Source organism: Myotis nattereri (genome assembly GCF_964212035.1).
Source record: "Myotis nattereri genome assembly, chromosome: 7".
NCBI lineage: Eukaryota > Metazoa > Chordata > Mammalia > Chiroptera > Vespertilionidae > Myotis > Myotis nattereri.
In genome coordinates this window covers 2,827,949-2,844,348 of record NC_138082.1, presented here as the reverse complement: position 1 = coordinate 2,844,348, position 16,400 = coordinate 2,827,949, and the positions used below count along the sequence as shown (strand labels likewise).

Sequence of the window (16,400 nt, the reverse complement as noted above, 5' to 3'; positions counted from 1 at the left end):
TATTCTAAGTTCAGGAATTCTCTACTGGCTCACAGTATGCTCTTGGTAATAAACTATGAAGCAGAACATCTTCTGAGAGATATTCGTCTGTAATTTTAGAATAGGAAATAACAATAGTAAATAATAAAAAAATGAGCACAATTTTTATATGAATAAAATATATTAAATTATTTAAAAATAATTCCATGTGCACTGTAACATTATGATAAGTATGATTTTCAACATGTGCTAAAAATGTAGTCAGGAAAAAAGTTTCTCAAATTAGAGCTGAAAACCTTTTACTAGTATGACAACCGTGACTTTTCATTCAGGTCTTCCTAATTTAAATTTACATTCTCCTAATTCCACAGGACTGAAAATAATGTAATACAACAAATAATTTTTTTTTTACTTCAAATGCTTGCTTAAATAGCATACAATAATTTTTAATTCTTGAGGAAGTAACATTTCAGCTTGTAAAATATGAAGTGTAAACTGAGACTTACTTGTTTCAATTATAACTGAAGAGTCCCACATGTACAGATGAATCAGACTGAAGTGCAGTTGATGTTATTGTTTACATACTTTCATTTCTCAACTGTCACCTCTCCCTCCGCTGATCTGTAGATTTCCTTCTTTTATGAAGCACGCAGAGGCACCGGCCCGCCCCGGCCTGTAACAGAACACTGCTTGGTGACTTGTGACAGACAGGGTTTAACCTCTGACAGCGAGATTCATTGTGGAGCAGGAGCCAATCACAGGTCCTGACGACACTGGTCTCATCCGAGTCGGAATATAAAAAGCCACTTGGAAGACAGCGTGCAAGATTCCCTGGGTGGCCACTGGCGTCTCCGACTGTCCAGGCATTCCCCTTTGCTTGGCATTACTCAAAAGCAAAGGAGGAAAAGGAGCAGGAAAGGACTGCACAGCTTCTACATCATGCAAAAGCTGCAAGTCTATGTGTCCATTTACCTGTTCATGCTGATCGTCGCCGGCCCCGTGGACCTGAGTGAGAACGGCGAGCAGAAAGGCGATGCGGAGAAAGAGGGGCCGTGCAACGCGTGCGCCTGGAGGCAGAACACGAAGTCGTCCCGGATAGAAGCCATAAAGATCCAGATCCTCAGCAAGCTGCGCCTGGAAACGGCGCCCAACATCAGCAAGGAAGCCATCCGGCAGCTCCTGCCCCGGGCCCCGCCGCTGCGGGAGCTCATCGACCAGGACGACGTGCAGCGGGACGGCGGCAGCGAGGGCTCCCTGGAGGAGGACGACTACCACGCCACCACGGAGACGGTCATCGCCATGCCCACAGCACGTGAGTAGCCGCCCGCACGGCCCGGCCGGCTGCCCGCCCGGGTGTGTGAGGCACGGCCCCAACAAGCCGGGGTTTTATGTAAGTAGGAGGGACCACAGCTTTGCTTGGTTTTCTCAGGATTTCATGAGACTCAGATCTGAAAGTGCTCGCCACGCATTCACGGTGCTTAGTGGGACGGGGCAGGGGTACCGTGCCAGGCTGCCACAGTCACCAGCACCAAGGCCACTAGGAGAGGAGCCACAAGCCACGTTACAACTCAGAGACAACCCATGCTGGCATTTGCTTGCTTGAAACACGCATGTCTAGTGATGAGGCTTTTCACTGAGAACACGGACGGGGGTGGGGAGGTGGGGGGGGGGCGGTGCTGTACGTCTAAGCCCAGCTGAGCATTTGCTGGCCACCTGGAATGACTCCTGGAATTCAAAACCATTCCCCACAGGGTGTCTGTGTTCTTCGCAAATTAAGCTATTTAATTTTAAAAGCGATTACACTGGAGAGTATGAGAAAGTATTTCTTAAATGCAGTATATTAAAACGTGCAATGACAAAGCAAACACAGCATAATGATGATCAAGCGCTAATTATCGGAAAATGCCTAAGAAATAAACGCTTCAGCCGAGTAGGTTATGGCTCACCAAGCCCTGCTTGAAGCTGGACCACAGCGCTATGGCTGCAAGCCTCCGGCCTGCATATTTCCAGGCAGGCACACTGCCTAAGAACTTCTAAAATATTGTCCAAGTCTTCGGGGTGGGAGGACGACTATCTGTAGTATCTACCTTGCTCCTGAAAGAGAATATATGTCATACAACTCCTTCTGCAGTCAGTTCAAAACTACAGTCCAAGGGAGGGAGCCAGGCACCTTCACAGAAGCACGACCAGAACGACTGGGTGCCGTGTGTCTGCGGGTCTTGCCTTATACAGTACTTTCTGCCCTTTACACCGGGCTCGAGACAGGTTCAAAATATTGTTCTCCCTGTCCAGCCATCAGGTGATAATGCAACTAAGGCTTTTCCTTGAAGACTCCGTTATCAGCTGGTCCCGGAGCAGATCTGCCTTATTTATAAACTATCTCAGGGAAACCAAGAGGAGAGACATTTCCAAGGGCTTCTGCTCACACCGACAGCCTGGCACCAAAGACGCGCTTTCTAACTTTTCAAACAGGCCCAAGTTAACCTTTAACTAATTACCTGCTGGGGTTCGATCCTTTAAAACGCTATTCCAGAGCCAACACGTAGCCGTTGTCCTGTATTTTCTGCTCACTGCCCAGGCTCGGCTGCGGCTCAGTGTCTTGTCCCCAGGTAATTCCGGCCTGGGGGGAGGGTTCCTCCTCCAGACTGACTGGTACAGCTGCTCAGTAAGTGTAACTGCTCAGATTCCCAAAGAATTCTAAGTGGATGTTCCTCCACGGTGTCTCTTGTTCTCTCTAATCATCATCATTTTAAAATCTCATCCGCTGTTCGTTCCTTCTCAGGGTTTCCCCGAGTCCACAGTTCTCTGGAAAGGGAGCAGATTCCTCATAAACAGCTGAAAAAACATCTAAAAAATTCTGAAGAACTAGAGTCATTCTTTTCTTGGATATTTTTCTGAGTTATGAATGAAATCCTATAGTTTTTCAGCTTAAAAGACTAAATATACATTCATTAATCCAATAGAAAAAATACTCACCAGTTAATATGAAAGGGTTTCTTCATTTTTTTAATGAGAAATAATTTCAGTAACTCTTTTCTGATTCATTTTTTAGCTGATCTTCTGACGCAAGTGGAAGGAAAGCCCAAATGCTGCTTCTTTAAGTTCAGCTCTAAAATACAATTCAATAAGGTGGTCAAGGCCCAGCTGTGGATCTATCTGAGACCCGTGAAGACGCCCACGACGGTGTTTGTGCAAATCCTGAGGCTCGTCAAGCCCATGAAAGACGGGACGAGGTACACGGGAATCCGATCCCTGAAACTCGACATGAGCCCAGGCGCTGGCATTTGGCAGAGCATCGATGTGAAGACCGTGTTGCAAAACTGGCTCAAACAACCCGAATCCAACTTGGGCATTGAAATCAAAGCTTTAGATGAGAATGGTCGTGATCTTGCGGTGACCTTCCCGGGACCGGGAGAGGATGGGCTGGTAAGTGATGAGAGAAAGCGGCATTCTCACAGCCTTGTTAGGTTTTCATCAGAATGGGAACAAGTCAGAGTGAAAAAGAGCCACCGATTCCTATGCTCACAAGCCAAGCACAGGTATCCTAGCCCTGTACCCAATAAAAGTGGGTCTCTAATTTCATGCCCTGTGGAACAGCCTCTTGATACTTTTACTTTGCATCAGGATTTTTTTTAAAAAAGGTACTTAACTTCTTAGGCAGTTCTTTTGAATTGAGACTGGATATGCTCTACATGATTCTATGAATACAAACATGAAATCTTCATAGTGGATTTGAGTACATATCCAAGAAATTTAAACTCCCCCTCCCCTACCCCAGCGTGCAATGTGTTGAATCTTTCTGCCTTAATAAAGCATTAAAAAAGGAGCTTTATAATTAAAATAAAATGCTTTTTATTTATAGCAATGAACTAAGTACAATAGGCTTAGTCTTATACACTATGTTAAAGGTCCCTCATAAGTGTGTTCATTATTTTGTAGGCTGTTAGTGCAAATGTATATGTAGATTACTTTGTGACTCATGCTAATAAAATTTAATGCTCAGGCTAGTTACCCTGAGCTGCCTAGTTTATTTCTGAGCTGCCTTACCATTCAAGAGTAAATATTCAAGAGTTTACTTAGGGTATGCCAACTAATTTCATATCAGACCAAGGAGATGACAATGCCCTCTATATTATAAAAATTAATAAAAACAACTTTAAAACCTAGTGTAAATTTAGAGCTACTCAGTTTCTGTTTACTTATGCTTGTGTTTACAAAAATGGATTAATGTGACCGTATTTTCACTTCCATCTATTGACATAATTTACAACAAAAGATTATCTTTGCAAGCAATAAATGTTGCCTTTTTAATTTTCTTACTAAGTGGTATTAAGTAAGCTCTACTTTAATGAAAACATATTCTTAAAGAAAATATTCAGTTTTCCAAATGACCTATTTTTCTTTAAATATGCTACATAAAATGTTATTGACTCTCAAAATGATATTACTGTTTTTATAATCTTAAATAACAATGACTGGTAGGTCTCGATTTTGGTATAGGATAAGAATCATTATTCATTATTTGAGGAAGTGTTCTTTTTAGAAGTAGCATTTTAATGATCAGAGTTGGTGATGTGATAGATGTTAGTTATTATTAAACAGGTGGTTAATATGACATATTCCTTAGAGTTTTTCATGTAGAAAGAAAAAGTCTCAAATGTATGAAAAGATTGGTGCGGGGGAAGGGTTAGAAAATGATTGTTTAAATATCTGATTAGAAACATCTTTCAGTGAAAGAATGAAGGAAATGTTATTGGACCTTTTTCTGCATCTGTCCCTCCTTCTCATAGAGTTTCTCTTTCTAACCCACTGATACCACCTCCTTCACCACCCTCCCTTCCCTTTCCCATTCCAATGCACACAGTGCTGGGGGTGACTACTCGGTTCTGCTTTCAGACCCACATTCCCTGAATGAAGCATGGGGGAGTGTGCCTACCTCCCCAGGAGTCCGCAGACAGAGCCCACATATTTGATCAACAAGAGAGAAGAGAGGGCGTAACCTAATCTCTTCCCTCTCCCCTCTCTCCCTTTCTTCTCATAAATATTCTATAAATATTTTCAGAGCATCCACTAAATGCTGTATTGCTGTTGAATACTTTTGAGCCATAGGGAAGAATCAATCGTAGTGTAAATTAAAATTCCCTAATTCGGTGCCTTTTAAAAATAAACGTGTCACAAGCAAAAGGTTTCGTTTTTCTTCCATAATGACTTCTTGAGAGAGGCAAGTGTCTCAGGACCTATGGATGGTACTGACTGTTCTTTCCCTTTTACCCAGAATCCCTTTCTGGAAGTCAAGGTAACAGACACACCAAAAAGATCCAGAAGAGATTTTGGCCTTGACTGTGATGAGCACTCAACGGAGTCGCGGTGCTGCCGTTACCCTCTGACTGTGGATTTCGAAGCTTTCGGATGGGATTGGATTATTGCCCCCAAAAGATATAAGGCCAATTATTGCTCTGGAGAGTGTGAATTTGTATTTTTACAAAAATATCCTCATACTCATCTGGTACACCAAGCGAACCCCAGAGGCTCAGCAGGCCCCTGCTGTACTCCCACAAAGATGTCTCCCATTAATATGCTGTATTTTAATGGCAAAGAACAAATAATATATGGGAAAATTCCGGCCATGGTAGTAGATCGCTGTGGGTGCTCATGAGATTAATATTTGGTTCGTACCTTTCTAAAACATGGAAGGCCCTCCCCTCAGCAATTTTGAAACTGTGAAATCATGTGCCACAGGCTCTACGCCTACAGTATGCAACAGTCACATAAGCACACACCGCAGGACACGAACTAAAAGTGAGAATATATGCAATGATTGGCATTTAACCATCGAAATAAATCGCACACTAGAAGCTCTATGATTCCCAGAGTTTTGAACTAGGAGGTAAATTACACTTACGTTCGTACATACAGCACGACACACGCGGGTCGATGCGAGCAGCCCTCCTTGCGCCTAGTGAACGAAAGGAGTGCTGTAAAGTTCACTGTCTAGAGTGTCATTCAGTAGCCACACAAAGCCCATGTGTAGTGTTGGTGAAATGCAGCGCTGTTGTGTCCATCGTTTAAATCATCCTTACACACTTGAGTTTATATTGTCTGCTAGAATACTTGGTAAGATGAAGTCCACAGAACTAGGGGTGGGACACGGTATGCAAGCTCCCACTCCTGTGTTCATTGGTTCAGTACAGTCACAATCCACACCGATGGTGCTAATGCAACAGACCGAACGGCTGATGTTACCAGGTGATCAAGTGAAAACATTCAGCGAGATAAAGAGCTATTCCTTTCTTCAGGCACACTTTCATAGACCTCCAAATGGGAATGCGTTTTCTTTAGTACAAGAAGAACCATTTTTGTAGTATACTTGGAGAAACGGATTTATCTTAAAAAAGATAGCCAAAAGGTAGCCAAAAAGTATTCATTTCTATCAAAATTTCCAAATTACAAAAATTTAAAAATGACAGCCTGCCTTTGCAACACTGCAGTTTTTATGATAAAATAATAAAAATGACAGATTCTATCAATATTGTATAAAAGACTTTGAAACAACTGCATTTATATAATGTGTATACAATATTTTTTTGTAAATAAGTGTCTCCTTTTTTATTTACTTTGGTATATTTTTACAGTAAGGACATTTCAAATTAAGTATTAAGGCATAAAAACATGTCTCATATGACAGAAAAGCAACTGCTTATACTTCAGAGAAATTAGCAAATAAAATAGTGGTCTTAAAACTCCATACGCTAATGGTTAGATGGTTATATTACAATCATTTTCTATTTTTTTACATTATAAACATTCACTTATGGATTGATGATGGCTGTAAAATGTGAATGTGAAATTTCCATGGTTTACTGTCATTGTACTCGAATCTCAACGTTCCATTATTTTAGTACTTATAAATATTACTAAGCATACTAAAATGACTGCATTCTATCACCTGAAATACAGAATAATAAGCTGATGATATCTTAACAAGAACTATTACCTTTATAATTCAATAATGAATATATTTCTGCATATATTTACTTCTGTTTTGTAAATTAGAATTTTGTTAATCAAATTCATTGTACTTATGATTAAGTGAAATTATTTCTTACATGTAATGTGTAGAAACAATATAAATTATATTAAAGTGTTTTCACCTATTCTGAAAGACACAACAGTTTTATGTGATGAGGATTAATTCTAGATTTCTGGTTTTTACTTTATTATTAAAGTCAAATGGTTCAGCACAAAAGTTTGCTTTGGGACTGTTAGGTCTGCTCCTCTGGCTCTCATGAGTGAAATTTCTGTTCATTTGGTCCTAGTCAAGTTGCTTGACACACACAAAAGCAAGAACTAGCTTTATCTGTTTCATTTCTCTTTATCGTGACCTGAAAACTATTTATATGTTTTCATAGGTTCAATTTCCAAACGATGGCAGTTGGCAGGGTGCGTGGTCCTAGAGTTACAGGCCTGCTGCAGCCACGGGACACGGGAGGCTGCCTCGCTCGCTCGCAGTGACCCCGGCACATTCCTCCGGGCCGCGTGGCGCCCATTTCCAAGTAGACTGAAAAACAATGATGAGGCGCCTGGGCATCCGAGGGCAGCCGTGCGCCCGTCTTCCCGACCTGAATCCCTTCTCCACCCCCGCAGTGTAGTGACGTGGCTGTCAGCAGTCGCAGGTGGTTAACATGCCATCTAGTGCCATGGTTCCTAAATGCTAATTTGTCATTCACATGAAGGTAATTTTAACCATCAGTGATGTTACAGCCATTTCCGCTCCTTTTGCTAATGTCACACTGGGAAGGCGGGCGCTCAGAGGGCTGCCCCTGTGGGGGTGAGGCCACTGGCAGGTGCGCACACTGGGACCTGCCTCTCTCTTCAGGACCTGAATATTCATGACCCATAGTCTAGGGGCCCATGAATGTGCCTTAGGCTGGAATACAGATAGCTGGAGACCTTGACCGCTGGGGGGGGGGGGGGGGGGGGTGTGTGAGGAAGGAGCACCGCCGTTTCCTAGGAGCCACTCCCAATCGTTAGAGTCACTTTACCTGGGCCCAGGGTCCCATCACCAACTGTCCCGGGGTGGCCCTCTCTCGAGGCTGACAGGCCGTGAGAGGAGGCGTCGGGACCCTGTCTGTGACAGGCCTGTGCACTCTGTTTGCGAGGTCCTAGGGAGGGCAGGGCATCTGCCTGGCTGCCGGGCACGGCATTTTCATTTCAGCACCCAAGGGTACACATTTGTATAACATAATCCTAATCCCTGAGGTTTTAAGGAAACATCATGCAAAGCTCAATGCAGTGTATCTGGTTTAATATTCTGAATTTTTTTTGTAATACTTCCCACAAACCTATATGAGTTAAAAATAATAAAAATAAAGAAAAAACCTTTCTAAACTCTATAGTTCTTTTGTATTCAAGTTGGTTTTTGCAGTTCTGTATAGAACTTTATTAAAATAAAGAAGGCAATAATTTCACATTGGCAGTAACTAAATTAAAACTCACTTATTCTCTAAATTAAAACTCCCCCCTCCTAAAAATCTAATTTATTTCACTTTAAGCCATGATTCACAAACATTAGAATGTCAATGACCCTTTTAAATTTGTTGAAGACTAGGGACACTCTCACGAGAAAACACACACAAATTTGAATATAATATCAGGAATTTAGGTCTTTCCTACAGCTCATTCATCAAACCTAATTTACAATCCCTTAGGAGGGATACTGAACATTCCTTCTTAAGATAAAAATTATTATTTATGAACTAATAAAGTGTATTTATAAAGATGTGCTTTCTAATTAATTAGTTTTGTCATTAAACAATGTGAGTATTATTATTTTTTTTAAATTAAATCTTTATTGTTCAGATTATTACATTTGTTCCTCTTTTTTCCCCCCCATAACTCCCCTCCTCCCAGTTCCCGCCCCACCATCCGCCCTCACTCCCCACCCACTGTCCTCATCCATAGGTGCACGATTTTTGTCCAGTCTCTTCCCGAATCTCCCACACCCCTTTCCCCCCCCAAGAATAGTCAGTCCATTCCCTTTCTATATCCCTGATTCTATTATAATCACCAGTTCATTCTGTTCATCAGATTATTTATTCACTTGATTCTTAGATTCACTTGTTGATAGATGCATATTTGTTGTTCATAATTTGTATCTTTACCTTTTTCTTCCTCTTCCTCTTCTTAAAGGATACCTTTCAGCATTTCATATAATCCTGGTTTGGTGGTGATGAACTCCTTTAGCTTTTCCTTATCTGTGAAGCTCTTTATCTGACCTTCAGTTCTGAATGATAGCTTTGCTGGATAAAGTAATCTTGGTTGTAGGTTCTTGGTATTCATCACTTTGAATATTTCTTGCCACTCCCTTCTGGCCTGCAAAGTTTCTGTTGAGAAATCAGCTGACAGTCGTATGGGTGCGCCCTTGTAGGTAACTGAGTTTCTTTCTCTTGCTGTTTTTAAGATTCTCTCTTTGTTTTTTGCTCTTGGCATTTTAATTAGGATGTGTCTTGGTGTGGTCCTCTTTGGATTCCTTTTGTTTGGGGTTCTCCGCGCTTCTTGGACCTGTAAATCCATTTCTTTCACCAGGTGGGGGAAGTTTTCTGTCATTATTTCTTCAAATAGGTTTTCAATATCTTGCTCTCTCTCATCTTCTGGCACCCCTATAATTCTGATGTTGGTACGCTTGAAGCTGTCCCAGAGGCTCCTTACACTATCCTCGCATTTTTGGATTCTTTTTTCATTTTGCTTTTCCGGTTGGGTGTTTTTTGCTTCCTCGCATTTCAAATCATTGACTTGATTCTTGCGCTCCTCTGGTCTGCTGTCGGGAGTCTGTATAATATTCGTTATTTCAGTCCGTGTATGCTTAATTTCTAGTTGTTTCCCCAATATAACATCGAGGGTCTCATTAGTTTTCTTGTAGATCTCATTAAGTTTATCGGCGGCTTCTAAACAGTTCTTGAGAGACCTTAAAAGTGTGGTTCTGAACTCTATATCTTCCATTGACAATTTTGTCCTGTTTCTTTGTCTCCGCATTTTTTTTATGCTTCCTTGGTGCACCCCCTAGTGGTCTTTGTGCACAGTCTTATAGTTAAACCTTGATTGTTGTAGCTAATATCAGGGAGGGTTTGACCTCCAGGCCAAGTGGCTATGAGAATCAGCTGTGTCTGCAGTGAGAGAACTTCTGTCCTCTAGGGAGGTGCTAATCTAGCCTTTGCCTGAGGCTATCCGGCAAATGCCTCTGTGCAGGGCTTGGGCAGGGCGGGTCGCACAGGATCAACAGGGTGGGCCAGAGAGAGCAGTTATGGCGGCTCTCAGTCCTGTCCCCAGGGGCTCTGCCTCTCTGAGTCCCAGCACCCGCTGCAAACCTCGGAGAGAAAGCTGCACTCGCTCTGCGCGAAGCCAGAGAGTCCCGCTTCTCCCGCCTGAGTCTGGGTCCCTAAAGACTCGCCTGTATCTGGAGCTCAGAGTCTGTGACTCCTCCCGATTGAAAATGCCAACCGTGCCCTCCGCCGCCAGCCCGCTCTGCGCACTCCGCACCTCAGAATTTGACTTCAGCACTGCGCCTCCTCTGAGTGTCCGTATGCGTTTCTCTTTCCTCCTAGTTGTAGGACTTCCACTCAGCCAGCGTTCCTGTGGTTCTGGGTGATGTCCATTCCGTTTTTTAGTTTCATTTTTGAAGTAGTTGTTCAAGGCAGCAAACTCCGGCGTTAACCTATGCCGCCATCTTGGTTCTCCACCAAACAATGTGAGTATTAGAAAAGGAAAAGGAATATCAAGTCACTGGATGTCTTTTTTTATAATATACTAGAGGTCTGGTGCATGGATTCATGCACCGGTGGGGGTCCCTCGGCCTGGCCTGCGGGCATTGGGCCAAAACTGGCTTTCCAACATCCTCTGAGGGGTCCTGGATTACAAGAGGGCAGTTCTCGGGTTACACACCCTAGAATTGGGCTCTCTCCTCTCTGGTTCCGGGTACATCACCAGAGAATCGCAGCTGCCAAGTCACCACAGCTTGGCAGCTCCGGCGTTGAGCATCTGGCCCCTGGTGGTCATTGCACGTCATAGCTATGGATGGTCGGCCAGTCAGCTGGTCACTTAGGCTTTTATATATATGGATTTTTATTGATTTCAGAGAGGAAAAGAGAGAGAGAGATATATAGAAACAACTATGATCAGAGAGAATCATTGATTGGCTGCCTCCTACATGCTCCCTACTGGGGTTTGAGTCCACAACCCGGGCATGTGCCCTGACCTGGAATCAAGCCTGACCTCCTGGTTCATAGGTCGATGCTCAACCACTGAGCCACGACAGCCATGAAAGTCACTGGATGTCTTAACTTATTTACTAAAACATTCTATGCTTCTTAAGGATCATATAATCACCAACTGGCAACTTTGTGATAGATTAAACTGGACAAATGAGTTCAAATGATAAACACATGTTCTTTTTATGTGTCAAAAACAAAATCAAGAAACAATCAAGGTTTCTGATGTCTGGGTGTCAGAATCAGTAGGGTGTGAAATGATAATATTCATTCAGTACCAGATTTGTGCCAGGAAGTTTTCTAACAGGCTCAGTGTGGGATACATTAGTGTCCCCAATTTACATGAAAACTCGGAGTAATCGAGACAACAGGAGGTATGTCAGCGGCAGGGTCTGGATTTGAACTAAGAGCAATAATGGTTCATTGTGCTGGTTACGACAGCTCTTCACAAGCCCTGACGGAGAGCGAAACTCTGCTTTTCATGTCTGTTTTGTAAGATAGCCTTATCTGGATTCAGCACTGGTTTTTGCAAAAGGTTGTGTGGCTGCATTTTAGTGAAGGAGGAAGAGTTGGTGTGAATGAGAAGGTGGATAAAGAGCAAGTGATCAGCACAGCAGATAGATACATACACAGGCTCAGAAATGAGTTGGTGTCGGATATGGAAGGCCTTAGAGTCATCTAATTCACAGGTGACAGGACGGAAGCCTAAAGAGGACAGTCCAAGCACATGCTGTGATTGGCTCAGCAAACAAGATGCTGGAGCAGAAGGGATGCTGGGTCAGCATGTAGGGAACGAGCCCAAAGGCAAAAAGGGGAAGAGCTAAAACCAAAATGCTCTGAGCCGTGAGCTATTAGCTGGGCAAGGCAATGCTGGACACCAAGTCAATGCCCACAGGATTACAATAATTTACATCTGTTTACGCACATCTCCTGTCAGCCTGGACATCTTCCCGGACAAGTGGACTCTAGTGGGAAATATACGGGAGTGTGTGATTAAACCACTGCCCCACTGGGTAGAGGAATAAAAATTAAAATGATAATTAAATAGTTTTCAAAGTGCTTTCACATTAATGATGTAATGTTACCTCTATAATGCTGAAAGTTAAGTATTATTACTATACTATGTCATTGAGGAATTGAGGCTAAAAGAAAGTAATCAACTTGCCTAAGGAAACATAGCATTTAATATCTGTATATTAACTATACAAGAAATAGAAATCTATCAACTATACTTCAATTAAAAAATAGAAATATAAATCAGTGTTACACTTGTTTGATCATTCAATCATGTTAAAAATGTAGCATGATTTTTAAAAATCCATTAAAAACAACAAATAACTTAAAAAAATAAAACAAATACTACCCCAAAATATACTAGTAATTAATAAATTAAAACATATACTAAAATGTGCTATGAAGTCATGACTTGCCTGGCATGTGACATGTGGTGTTGAAATTTCATTTTCATGGTCATTCAGTTCCAGCTTACACACTGCAAAACACATCAAACATTACTAATTTTGGTCATCCTGAGTAAGACGTCAAGCAATGCAGAATGGCACTAAATTTAGTTCATTCACGTCCGGGTGGAATTTTGCAGAGGAAGTCTTTGGGAAATGAACGCATTTTCAGTAGATAGCATGCAGGGTTACTAGCAAGATGATCTTTGTTGCCATTTAAAATGCAAGATAGAGGGAATGTTTACATGTATTTTATTAGATTACATATCAAAACAGCTCAATGAATATCACATCCTGTCAAAACCACAGGATGCCCAAGAATGTAAGATTTTACACATGGGGCTGCTCATTTGATCTGACAGACATAAATGTCTGTGTCATAGCAGCGGGCATCTCTCTAAAATCTATTCTAAAGGTTGAGTATTTCACTTCAGCTATGGTTAACATTATGCAAAATGTTCCCGACATAGAAGTACATACTCTGCTAATGAATCAAAGACATGTGACCTTAGCTTTAGTTTATTCCAGTGTTGGATTACTGTAAGGCAGGAAAAAAATGTCATCGTAAATTGCTACTATTCCTGCTCCATAATAAAAGTGATGTGTTTTTTTTAAAAAAATATATTTTTATTGATTTCAGAGAGGAAGGGAGAGGGACAGAGAGATGGAAACATCAATGATGAGAGAGAATCATTGACTGGCTGCCTCCTGCACGCCCCCTACTGGGGATCGAGCCCGCAACCCAGGCACATGCCCTTGACCAGAATCGAACCCGGGACCTTTCAGTCCACAGGCTGACGCTCTATCCACTGAGCCAAACCAGCTAGGGCTAAAGGTGATTTTTTTATTAAACACACATATATTGACTTTCTTTAAAAATTGACTTTCATGAAATTCTTTTACTTTAGAATTAGCTTACAGAGACCTACAAAATATTCTCTGATTCGGATCCCAAAGAGATCTGTTGGAAAGTTCTCCTGAGAGGGGCCGACAGCGAAAGTTGATTCAATTAAATCTTAAAGGTTCCTTTAACCCTCAAATGTAGAAGCATTAACCTGCTAACTTACCTCTGCTTTTCTAACCTCAAGCTCATTCTATTAAGAAAATGTTTTCTCTCTGAGGCTCATGTTCTCTTTTCCTAACGTCTCATGAAGGACACTATTCAGAACAGAATCTGATTATGCGGTTTTGGCCATGGCTCCTCCACTAGACTTTCCCATATCCGCTCCCACGGACAGGAGCTCCGACTGGGAAGCCAAGCTCTCTTCCCATGGACCTCAGAGTTCTGGCATGAGCCCCAGCCAGGCAAAAACACAACCTGTCCTTGCAGGCTGCCCCCATCATGACCTCGGATCCTCCTGACGCTGGGAGAGGATTCTGAAAGTGAGAATGGAGTGTCGCACACCAATTAGCTGAGCGCACTGGGTGAGTGTGGGAGAGCAGCCAAGCTGTTGAATGGAAACAATCAGGCAGCCACTGAGGTGGTGGCTTGGCCTCCGGCTCCAAGAATGTCTTCCTGAAAAGCTGCTTCTTCTCAGCGACTCGGGGACACGTGACTGACGTGCCGTGCCTGCGTGGAGGGTCTGCAGGAGCCCAGGGCCCTGGGAGCGCAGACCGGCCAGGTGCCAGGACAGAAATCACAGCAGAAAGGAGTGCGGAGGGTGGCCCTTCCACTTGCAGATACACCTGCAGCCAGTACAACTGCCCCAAGGTCAAGACCAGGACCTGTGGCTGACAGGGAACTTGGGATCCTTAGAGCTGGGACCAGACAGACTTCAAGAGCGTTGCTGGTCCCAATCTATCACAGGGCAAGAGCCATCCCTGTGACAAAAACAAGTTGCACAGGTGGGGTCTCCCGGGAGAAACAGTGCTGCCCCTGCGGTGCCTGCAGAGCACTCCTTTGCTGATGGAGGTGAGCAGATGGTGAGCAGTGAGCCCAGCTTGCCTGGCCAGGTGTTTGCCCAGTTCCTGGTTTTGGCCACAGAGAGCAGGGCCAATTCAGGATAGGGCCTGTGCCAGAGGCTGGGATATGGTTGTGTATTTGCTGAGACAACATACACTATATTGATCCAATATCTCTGTTGGTCAGGTATATTATTACCTGATAGTGTGTGGGTCCTTGCATATCCTGTTCAGTTTGGCAAAAAATAAACCACCCATAGGATCTTGGACACGAAGCACAAGTATTTACTTATAAGAAACACACATTATATAGATACTAGAGGCCCGGTGCACGAAATTTGTACACAGTAGGGTCCCTAGGCCTGGCTGGTGTTCAGGGCTGATTGAGGCCTTCCGGCTGCTGGCCAGGGCCTTCCTTCGTTCCACGCCACCCCCTGATGGTCAGCGCACATCATAGGGAGTGATCGAACTCCTGGTCTCCCGGTCGAACTCCTGAGGGGACACTTTGCATATTAGCCTTTATATATATAGACTATAGGCCTGGTGAACAAACTTTCAGCACTGGGGTGGGGGGAGGGGTCTCTTAGCCCGGTCTGTGTCCTCTTGCAGTCTGGGACCCCTCGCTCCTTACTGCCCACCTGTTCACTGCTCCATACTGCTCAGCTTGTTGCTCCTAGTGCTGCTGTAGAGGCGGGAGAGGCTCCTGCCACCACCACTGCGCAAGCCAGCCGTGAGCCCCGGCTTCTGGCTGAGCAGCACTCCCCCTGTGGGAGCGCACTGACCACCAGGGGGCAACTCCTGTGTTGAGTGTCTGGTGGTCAGTGTGTATCATAGCAACAGGTGGTCAGTGTGCATCATAGCAACTGATCATTCTGCCGTTTGGTCGATTTGCATATTAGGCTTTTATTAGATAGGACTAGAGACCCGGAGCATGAAATTCATGCATGGTGGGGGGGTTGTGTCCCTCAGGCCAGCCTGCACCCTCTCCAATCTGGGACATCCCTCTCACAATCCAGGACTGCTGGCTCCCAACTGCTCGCCTGCCTCCCTGCCTGATTGCCCTTAACTGCTTCTTACTGCCAGCCTGATCACCCCTTAACCACTCCCCTGCCAGCCTGATTGTTGCCTAACTGCTCCCCTGCTGGCCCAATTGCCCCTAACTGCCCTCCCCTGCCAGCCTGATTGCCCCTAACTGCCCTCCCCTGCTGGCATGGTCACCCCTAACTGCCCTCCCCTGCTGGACTGGTTGCCCCTAACTGCCCTCCCCTGCCAGCCTGGTCACCCCCAACTGCCCTCCCCTGCAGGCCTGGTCCCCCCCAACTGCCCTCCCCTGCAGGCCTGGTCCCCCCAACTGCCCTCCCCTGCAGGCCTGATCTCCCACAACTGCCGTCCCCTGCTGGCCATCCTGTGCCCACATGGGGGCGGCCATCTTTGACCATATGGGGGCAGCCATCTTGTGTGTTGGAGTGATGGTCAATTTGCATATCACCTCTTTATTATATAGGATTATCTCCATTTTAAAATGAGGAAGTTGAGGTTCAGAGATGCTCATGACTAGTAAGTGACTAAGACAGGTGCTCACACATGATGGGAGAAACAAATACAAATGTAGTGGCATGATTTTTCAGTCATTAGCTCAGATGTGAAAAAACAAAACTTTTTTCCCTTTTTATCTCCTTTAATCATCACCCAAGGATATGTTTTAAGAGAGGAAGAGAGAGAAAGAGAGAAAGAGAGCACACGCGAGGAACAACAATGTGAGAGAAACATCGACAGGTTGCCTCCCATAGGGGCC

General features: G+C 43.9%; 1 protein-coding gene across 1 annotated transcript; it reads left to right on the top strand.

Moving 5' to 3' along the window:
* Positions 1 to 918: 918 nt before the first annotated feature.
* Positions 919 to 5,635, top strand: MSTN (myostatin; the record flags this gene model as incomplete). The annotated part of the gene is made up of 3 exons (XM_081095403.1): positions 919 to 1,291; positions 3,032 to 3,405; positions 5,255 to 5,635. The coding sequence occupies 3 exons, from the start codon at positions 919 to 921 to the stop codon at positions 5,633 to 5,635; spliced, it is 1,128 nt and encodes a 375-aa protein (XP_080951529.1).
* Between the last annotated feature and the right edge of the window lie 10,765 nt (positions 5,636 to 16,400).